The following is a 9,340-nucleotide window of genomic DNA, read 5'->3' as shown; positions in this document are numbered from 1 at the left end:
CCCACACACAGAGGGAGGGCAGGTGCATCAGACACAGGCAGTGCAGAACAGCACTGGGGTGGAGATGTTCAGAGGGATGGATCCTGCCACCCCCACCTCTCCACCACCCCATTCCGGGTTCCTGCAGCTGATGGGGGACACAGGAGCCCCCCAGCCAGCCCTGCCTTTCAAGCCAAGCTGCTGCTCAGTGCCTGGCTGGGTGCTGTGAGCAAGCAGTGGCTGTTGCAGAGGGCAGGGTCTGTAAGGTTGGTGTCCTCCCCGCACCCTGTCTGTTGTGCAAACACAAGGCTGCTCTGTTTCCAAGCACTTGAACAGGTGGGGAGCCACAGGCAAGGAGGGCAGGGAGGCTATGGGCAAGGCTATGCTGCCTGCAAGGACAGGGAAGGGAATGGAGAGGGAGGTGAGGCAGCCCTCACCCCTGCACCCCCAACCCAGCAGAGGGTCTTTAATAAAGGCAGCACCAAGATCAACTCCAGAAAACAATTTGTATCCAAGATGAAAAATTTATTTGCATTTCTTTACAGCAGGGAGAGGGGCTCAGGCACAAAATGGCACAGGGAACAGGGCAGCCTCAGCCCCTGCAGAGCCAGGGACCACCAGGACTGTCTCCATGCCAGGGAAGGGCATCACTGTGCCATTGCCAGATCAGCAGCCCTGAACAGCCCCTGTGCTGCTTTACTTCCTGCAGGCATCAGCCAAACAGACCAAGCAGCTTCTCCCAACACCCACCCCCCCCAATCAAAAAACACCCCAAATCTCTATGTACAGGCTCTGTATGCTATATCAGTACAAAAATATACACAAACTCTACAGATCCCAGCTCAGTAGATCAAAATACAGCTACAAATCACAGTGCACAGGAGAGCATCATACCCGGGGAGGGATGGGGTCCCCCTGAGAGCATGGCACATCACAGGTGCACCCCAGCATGGGGGGGTGGCAGCTCATCCTCCTGCCTCAGGGGGTCACTTCTCATCCAGCCGGCAGTACAGGTACATGGAGACGGCCATGGCTGCAATCTGGGGGTGGCAAGGTGTAAATCAGCCCCCTTAGATGTGCAGCCTCCCTCCCCTTCCCAGCAGGGCTTTGGGGCACAGCCCACCATGCCCAGGGCACCAGGGGAGGGCTGGACGTGCCCAGGGAAGAAGGCTCAGTATCTGGAGCTGCACCAGCCCCCGGGGCCCCCAGGCTGGCCCAGCCCCTCCTCCAGGCACAAGGAGAGCAGCAGAGCAGGGCTCAGGCACTCACCTCCAAGGCAGCGATGCCGGCTGCCACGCCGCCCGCCACCCCTGCGTTGGTCCTGATTTCTTCCAGGATCTGCTTGAAACAGCCCTGCACGGGGCAACCACACGGGTGAGGATGGCAAGAGTGGTGATAGCCCAACTGCCAGGGCACAGCATCCCCCAGGAAGGGAGGGACTGCTTCTCCAACCCAGAGCAAACTGCCATGGGGAAGGTCTGAGGCTACAGGGGCAACTCGGCCACTTCTCAGACCAAATATTGGGTGAGGAGCAAGGAAAGGAAGGGAAGAAGAAGGAAAATCACCCAAAAAGGCAGAGTGGTGCCTGGGTTCATGCCAGCATCAAGAATGCCACCCTATTCCCTTTAGGACCAGAACAACATAACAGCTTTACTTGTTTCTAGCAGGGACAAGCCAAGGCCACCACAGCTTCCCCCCAGAACTGAAAGCCTGTGGGACCACCATGTGCAGAGCTGGGCCTGGAGCTACAGGACAGGTCTCCCTCCCCATGCCCAGGCACACCCCAAGCCAGGCTCTGCCAGCAGCACACCCATACCTGGACAGCCATTTCTGCAGCCATGGTGCTGTTGCAGGGTTCCTGCATGTCACAGCACTGCCTGGGGTAGCCGTGGTGCGTATCAAAATAGTAGGAGTTGTTGAAGTCTGTGTAGTTATTCAGGCCACAGCAGTGAACCTAAGAGGGACAGAGAGGAAGGGATGGGAAGAGCATCCTTCAGGTCTCCCTCCATGCTCTGACACCATCTGGACCCCACTGGCTCATGGAGGGGTCACCCAGCTCCACCCTGCTCAGTATCACCCTGGCAGCAGGGTTTTGCCCCACACACCATCACACACAGCTCCCACCCCACCAGCCCCAAGCAGGCAGCTCCCAGGAGCCTGGGGAATCGAGGAGGTGGTGACAGCTCAGCACATCCAGGACTGTGATGTGTCCCCACTTCCCTCTCATTGTCCCACCCAGACGTGCACCACCTGAACCCAAGTTGGGAGGATCCCAACCCTCAGGTGAGACCCACAGGGCTCAGCACACCTCTGTCATGGTGATATTCCAGATCTGTGTGAATGCGTCATCCGCCCCATACTTCTCCTTCAGCAGTGGGGTCACCAGCCCTGTCAGTAACGTCTCTGCCTGAAGAAAGGGCAGGAAAACACCATCAGAGAAGGTCCTGGGGAGCACCACAGGGCTGAGCACCCCCATACTGGTCTCAGCCTATGGAGAGGAGACCAAAAAGACCCAGCATGGCCAGCAGTCACACCACGGCCGTTTGACCCACAGAGAGTTTTCCTCCTCCCCACCAAGCAGAGCTTTATGGCACAAGGTCATTTATGCCCTGAGTCATCTGATAAGCAGTGTTAAGTGAGGGAGCCAGGAATGAGTTTGCCCTGTGGCTGACTTCTCCAGTGCCTAATGAGGCAGTCACCTTTCTCCCCAGGTGGTTTCTCAGGTGCCTAATAATGGGGTGAGTTTGCTCAGCATGAGGCAATAGGAACTTCCTCCTCCAGTGGCTCCTACCCTCAGAGGCAGGGACGTGTCAGGCCTGAGCTGGTTCAGGACTGAGGGGCTTGACAGAAAGTGGGCAAAACTTGTCCTAAAAATATGGGGGTTATGGTAGAACAGGAACCCTGCTGCCACCACCCTCAGGCCCCTCCACCCTGCCCACATAGCTGGTGGCAGCAGTGACCAACATCCCTTCCTCCTGCAGCACTGACCACCCTGAGCAGCCACACCCATGGGCAGCACGGCCAGCCCATGGCTCCTGTTTTCCCAAGGGGCAGGACATGTCCCAGATCAGCCCAGCCCAAGACTCAGGGATTGCACTCACAAGACCTGTGAAGACCAGAGCCACCACGGCAGCAGCAACTTCAGCAATGAAGATGATCAGCACCACTGAGAAGAACTAGGACACAGCAAGGGGAGGGAGGTCAAACCACAGCCAGAATCCTCAGGAGCCCCTGGAACCCACCTGCCTCCCCAGGGCTCCAGCCCCACTGTCCTCAGCTCTGCTCCTGGGCAGGAGCAGCACAACCCTGGGGTCCTCCAGCCCTCCACCTGCAAGGGGCTGGGCTCTCTGGACACTCTCCAAGAGAGGGACCTCAACTCAGCACACCCTCCTGCCTCCTCTCACCCTTTCTGGGGCAGACTGAGTCCAGCACTGCCTTTCCAAGGGCCACCCAGACTGCCACCACATGGAAACATCCCCAGAGAAATCTGCCCATCAGGCTCCCCCACCACAGACCCAGCTCAGATGAGGTTGATAAGGAGGTCAGCCAGGTCCATACCATCATCAGGAGACATTTGCTCTCCTTCTGGGCACCGTAGCACCCGAGGAAGCCGATGACCAGCAGGATGGCACCAATGACAATGAGGAGATAGGCCACATTCACAACCTGCAGGATGCTGGAGGACAGCGTCCCAAATATTTTCAGGAATGACTCTCCGTCCACTTTGACCCAGATGCCAACTCCCAGGAGGGTCCCACCACTGAGCTGGGAGGAGAAAGGCAATGTCAGCTTCCAGGTAGGCACGAGATTTGATAACTGGGCAAAGCCCTGGCACAGGTGTTTCTCCCCTTGGCAGTTTTTCACCACACCAAAGCAAGATTCTGTGGCACTGCAGGCAGCTCAGGGCACTGCCAGATGGGTCAGCACCCTGGAACACCACCAGCACCTCCCCTGGGCAGTGTCACAGCTGAGGGGTTTCAGTGCCAGCAGTGGAACAGCCAAGCCAGCAGTGCCACCACGATCCCACAGGGCCAGCTCAGGCTCTGGCCACCATCCCACTGCCACGAGCTCCTCCATGCAGGGCGGCTGCCTGCCCACCCAGGGGAGAAGCTGAGCAGCCCCTGGCCCCAGTCAGTCGTGTACTCCTGGGCAAGGTCAGCTCTGGGCTGCCTGCAGCCTGTGCCAGCCCTCCCCTCTGCCCCCTCGACCTTCCCCACCACACTCAAATCCTGGCAGGGGCTTTACAGAGGGGGTGTTTCAGCAGAGCGAGCCGGGAGGTTCTACACTCCCTCTTTGCCAAGGCTGTGTCCTACCACAGCCCCTTCCAGGTGGCTCCTGCAGGGCCAGGGCAGCTCCTGCCGGCTCCACTCCCTTTGCCCCGGTGGGAGCAGAGCCTTCAGTGCTCCGAATTCCCGACATCCAGGGATCCCAAAGCCACAGCCACACACGGGGCTGCTCCCGTACAGAGGCAGAACCCCTAGGCAGGAATGCAGCAAACCCACTGCTCTGGGGCATCAGCACCTTGCCGAGCTTCACACAGCGAGGGACGGGGGCAGCTGATGCAACAGCCACTGTCCCCGGAGCACGGCACAGCCCGCTGGGCTCGGCAGCCCCCACCTGCCCCCACTCTGCACCCCATGGCCCGCAGAAAGGAGTCCGGAGGGGCAGGGGAGCACAGCCAGACCCAGACCCACCCACACCCAGCTCCGGGGGCTCCCCAGGACCCCTCCCGCAGACCCCAGCCCCCTTACGGCGCACTTACGAAGATGGCCAGGTTGAAGAGGATCATCATGACCTTGATAAAGGTGAAGCACCCCATCTTTGCACCTACGGAGAGCAGAGAGGTTACCGGGGGAGCCCCCGCCCAGCGCAGCCGCTGCTCCCCAGAGCCCAGCGCCCCTCCAGGGGCTCCCCACGGGCGGGGAGGGACAGACACAACTTACCTGAGGGGAGAGCAGATCCCAGCGTCCGTCCCGTCCCGTCCCGTCCTGCCCAGCCCGCTGTGCCTCCCCCGCCCCGCCGGTGCCGCCTTTTAACGGGGCGCGCCCGGGGCCGCCCCCGCCGCCCGCGCCCCCCGCCCCGCCGGGGCCACCCCGGGGCCGCGGCACCGGAGCCCTGCTGCCCTCTGCCGCCTCCCCGGGACACTCCGGCTCCCCGCGGGGTCCCTGCTGCCGTGGGGACACTGCCAGGGGACAGCGGGGCCAGCTCCACCCGGCGGGGTCTGAGCCCTGCCTGTCCCCGCAGCCGTGCGGGATCACCGCGCCGCGTCCTGGGCACCGTCCTTGGGGCACCGTGCCCGGAGATCCCCGGCTGGGGCACCCCTGCACTCACGGGGTCACACCCCGGCCTCTCTCTGCTGGGACACCCCATCCCCGCAGGCCGATTCTGTGGGTGACCTGCTGCTCCCCCTCCTCAGCACCGCAGGGGTCTCTGCAAACCCCAAATTTCCAATATCCTTGGCCAAAGGAGAAGCTGGCAAATGGGGAACGGCCCCACGAGTGCTTTGCAAAGGAGAACCCAAAGCTGCACGGGCTGTCCCCAATGATGCACAGCCAGGTGGAGTTTTGCTGGCGGGGACGCAACAGGGTGAGGCGGGAGAGGACAGTGACACAGTGACAGCCATGACAGATGCCAGCACTGGAGCAGTCAGCGGAGACCTGCCATTGCCTAAGGGCTGCCAAAAGTGATTTTGTTTGGAAAGACGCTTTGAAAAAGGGCTGGTTTCCCATAGAGGGGGACTGCAAGGGTCACACAGCCCAGAGGGGGATGCTGCCTCGCCAGGCCTGGCCCTGGCAGTGGTCCCTGACCGTCCAAGGGCTCCTTTGGGGCAGGAGCTGGTGCTGGTCCCCTCACCAGAATCCACAGCGTGTCCCTTCAACTTGTCATCAAACCACAGAGCGATGCAGGAGGCAGGGGAGACCTCATCCTGCAGGAAACCAGGCTCTGTGTGCTCAGCACGCTCCACCCCACACCCAGCTCCCCCAAAACCCCAGAGCACATTCCCTGCCTGGCTGTAATGATACATTTCAGCAGGATGAAGTCAGCCCCATTGGCTCCAGCCAAACCACAGTGGTATTTGGGGGAAGCCTCTAACCCTGCCAGGCACCCTGGGCATGAGCACAGCCCCCGCTGCAGCTGGGGGCTGTGGCCCTCGCCCCCTCACTGCCTGTAGCCTCAGCCCTTTCTGCCAGGAAGCTGCTCAGAGTTGGGACCAAACCTTCATTCCTCTCCCAAAAGGGGGACAGCTGCTCCTAAACCCCCTCTCATATCTCCCAAAAGTTGCCCCATCCCAGCCTGGCCCTCTTTGCTCCACACAATCCCCCATCCCAAAAATAAGTTTTGGCAAATACATGAATATTTGCTGTTCTTCCCAGTAATTGCCAGCCACAGGGGAAAAACGAGGACAAGCCATGGACTGCTCCCCTCACCTTCTCCAGTGCCTGGTGCCACAGCCTGGGGTTCAGCTGCTCCCCAGCATCCCCCCCTGAGCCCCATTAGGGAGCCAGGGCTGGATTTTCTGGTTCTCTGGGAAGGCCCAACCTGACCACAGAAGGACGAGTCCAGTGACATTCCCATGTCCCTGCTGCCCAGCAAGGCCACGCTGTCTCCCTGGTGTCCCCATCCTCTCCCACAGGCCAGCTGGATCCTCAGCATCCCCTCCCTGGAGCCTGGGGATGCCTCTCACCAGGGCAAGGGCAGCAAAGCTCCCCCAAGCAGCTTCCCTGGGACACAGAGCAGGGAAGTGGCCTCAGTTTCCCTCCTGGTAAAGCGCTGGGTGAGATGCCCCAGGCATCACCAGCCATGGAGACCAGCCAGGTCTGTGACTGACAGCATTTTGGGATATCTCCAGCCAGGTGAGTCCCTTGCAAAGGGCTTTCCCATGTCTGTTTTGGGCTGGCAGCATCTACCCAGCTGTCTGTCCAGCACCCAGACACCAGGACAGTCAGGATGGACAGACACACGGCAACGTGCCAGCGATGAACCCGACTTTGGGCTTGCAGATGGAAGTTACTGAATGTTGCAGATTTGTGCTGAATTCATCACTTCCCACCTCCTGATGCAGAGAAATAAACATCTGCATCAGCCAAAAGTTTCTGATGTCTTGAAATATTTCAGTTCTCAGCCTCGAAAGGAGTCAAAGCATTTTGGCTGGAGAGCTGGGGAAATCCCAATTCCCCCGCCCTGGGAGGGACCAGGCAATGGGACCACACCGATTTCCCTGTGGCTGCAGCTCCCGCTTCCGGGGGAGCGCTCTCATTCCTGTGGCTATGCAAAACCACGGCTGGAGTCACAAAACCAGGAGCTGCCCCATCTGGTGCTGCGACCTCTCCAGTGGGGCTGGGGTGTAAACCCAGGGGTGAAAAGGGGCAGTGCCAGTGTGTGCCAGCAGTGCCTCCCTGCCCTGTGCGTGTCCCTCAGGGGAGGATCTGTCCCTGAGTCTCACAGGGATGATGATGTGATGCTAATCGCGGTGCTGTCCCAGCCGTGCGCTGATAACCAACGAGGGGCCCGATGGCAGCATCCCTCCTTTGCACCGGGCTGGGCTTCCACCCGCGCCTGTCCCCCCAGCCCAGATCCCATCTCCTTGTTCCCCACGCGTGTCCAGGCCGGCAGATCCCCCTGCATTCCCTACCCAGGGCCACGCGATCGGCGGCTGCAGCGCCGGGGATGCGGAGGGGTCACCCCGGGACAGCTCCGGGCGAGCGCCGCCGCTCGGGGGCTGCTGCGGCTGTGCCGGCCCGCCAGACACGGTGTCCGGGGCTGGAGGGTGCTGGAGCTTCCTGCTCCCACCCAGGTCGGGTGTGGGACCCGGCCCAGCCCCGCTCCTGCTGTCCAGAGAGGTGACATTGAGGTGGCACCGTGTCCCCAGGCTGGGGTGCGCTGCCAGCATCCCCTCCTAAAAGGGGGCCCTTGTCTGATCTGACCCTAAAAGCTATCGGTCAGCTCCTGGCAGCTGTCTTGCTGTGAAGCTTCAGCCCTGCAGAGAGGCAGGAGAGAGCCCCAGCAGCCCCTCCAGCCTGTCCCTGTCCCCCTGGGGTTTTGTGCTGCCTCCCCAGGCTGGGGTAGCCCCAGCCCAGCCGGCAGTTTGGGGTGTTGGAGCAAGTGGTGAGAGGTTGTCCATGGATGCCACACTGGGAGGTTGTTTGAAGAGGCTCTCCCTAAACCAGAATCCACATAGCTCAGTTCTGGGCACTTGGGAAGAAAACCAAGATTCATGGAGTTTTCCTGCTCCTAAAGAGAAAGCAAAGCAAGGCCCATTCCGAATTGAGGAAACAGTGGTGATACCAAAAAAGCCACCTCTGAAATGTCAAAGGAAATAAAAAACCTTTGCTCTACGTTTTTTCTGGCTGGGAAGGGCTCAGCCCACTCTGCAACCTCACTTTCTGCAGCTGGGCATGTTAACAGCTCTACTTCTGCTCTATTTACTCACAGCCATGTGGCCAACTGCCCTGGACATGAGCATGGCAGCCCCCAAAAGCAAAGAGGGGAGCAGTGGGACCCCTGCCACTCTGCAAAGGCCAGGACAGGCAGCCAAGGTGAGCTGAGCATTCCCTGGAGATGCTCCCACCACCTCCAGGCAGGGGAGGAGAGAAGCTGCAGAAGGTCATGGGGACCCCAGTGGGGACACATCACTCTCCTCCCCACAGAGCCATCCCAGGCTGCCCAGACTGGGAGCAAAGGGGGCCTGAAGGGAGCTGTGGGCTGCAGGGAGCAAGGACAGCTCCTCCTGCTCTCCACAGAGCAGCCAAGGCCAGGCAAGCCTCGGCAAAACTCTCATTGCATGAGTGCTGCTTATTAATCCAGCGAGGGTGGATTAATCAAGGCCTGACCAGCAGCTCCTCTGGCTCAATCAATAGCAGAGAAGGTCTGGAGCACCTCTTGCAGCCTTCACAGGGTGCTCCTGAGGGCCCTCTGCCCACCCTGGGGGATGTGCCCACCCTGGGCTGGAGTGGTGAGGGGGTTTAAATTAAGCAGGTAGGGGGGACACAGGGTGAGGGCAGGGTGCAGAGTTCTGGGAATGATCCTGGTGCAGAGCAGCTGGAATGGGGTGTCAGGGCTGCTCTGGGGGTTCTGGGGACAGGAGCCAGCCACTGAGAGCTGGGGTGATGCTCAGCCCCACACAACCACTGCACGGTTGGGGGCAGTGGAACTTGGCCCCAGCAGGAAATGGTACCTCTGTGTTTGGGGACCTCAAGGATGCATCAGGGGGGAGAGATTGTCTTCGTTTGGAAAGACAGATGTCTGCTAAGGAAGGCAGGAGCCTCTCTTGAAATTATCTCTCTCTTGAGATACCTGCCCTGGGGCAGGAGGGATCCTATCAGCAGCCTGGGAAGGGGAGATGAGGGGTTCATGCCAGGCT

General features: G+C 60.3%; 1 protein-coding gene across 1 annotated transcript; it reads right to left on the bottom strand.

Moving 5' to 3' along the window:
- Positions 1-483: 483 nt before the first annotated feature.
- On the bottom strand, positions 484-4,969 carry TSPAN1 (tetraspanin 1). The gene is made up of 8 exons (XM_059478516.1): positions 4,923-4,969; positions 4,742-4,806; positions 3,538-3,744; positions 3,081-3,155; positions 2,288-2,386; positions 1,796-1,933; positions 1,249-1,332; positions 484-1,019 (listed from the first exon to the last, which is right to left on the bottom strand). The coding sequence occupies exons 2-8, from the start codon at positions 4,796-4,798 to the stop codon at positions 966-968; spliced, it is 714 nt and encodes a 237-aa protein (XP_059334499.1). The 5' UTR covers positions 4,799-4,806; positions 4,923-4,969; the 3' UTR covers positions 484-965.
- Between the last annotated feature and the right edge of the window lie 4,371 nt (positions 4,970-9,340).

Source organism: Ammospiza nelsoni, chromosome 9, assembly GCF_027579445.1.
Source record: "Ammospiza nelsoni isolate bAmmNel1 chromosome 9, bAmmNel1.pri, whole genome shotgun sequence".
Taxonomy (NCBI): Eukaryota; Metazoa; Chordata; class Aves; order Passeriformes; family Passerellidae; genus Ammospiza; species Ammospiza nelsoni.
This window is presented reverse-complemented; position numbering and strand designations above follow the sequence as displayed.

What these genes read in the sequence shown, in the direction of transcription:
- TSPAN1 (XM_059478516.1), bottom strand. Translation starts at nt 4,798, where the DNA reads ATGGGGTGCTTCACCTTTATCAAGGTCATGATGATCCTCTTCAACCTG. An exon ending in GGAATATCACCATGACAGAG is followed by an intron (nt 1,934 to 2,287) that starts GTGTGCTGAGCC and finishes TGTCCCTCTTAG; the next exon opens with GTTCACTGCTGTGGCCTGAA. An exon ending in CCGGCATCGCTGCCTTGGAG is followed by an intron (nt 1,020 to 1,248) that starts GTGAGTGCCTGA and finishes TGCCACCCCCAG; the next exon opens with ATTGCAGCCATGGCCGTCTC.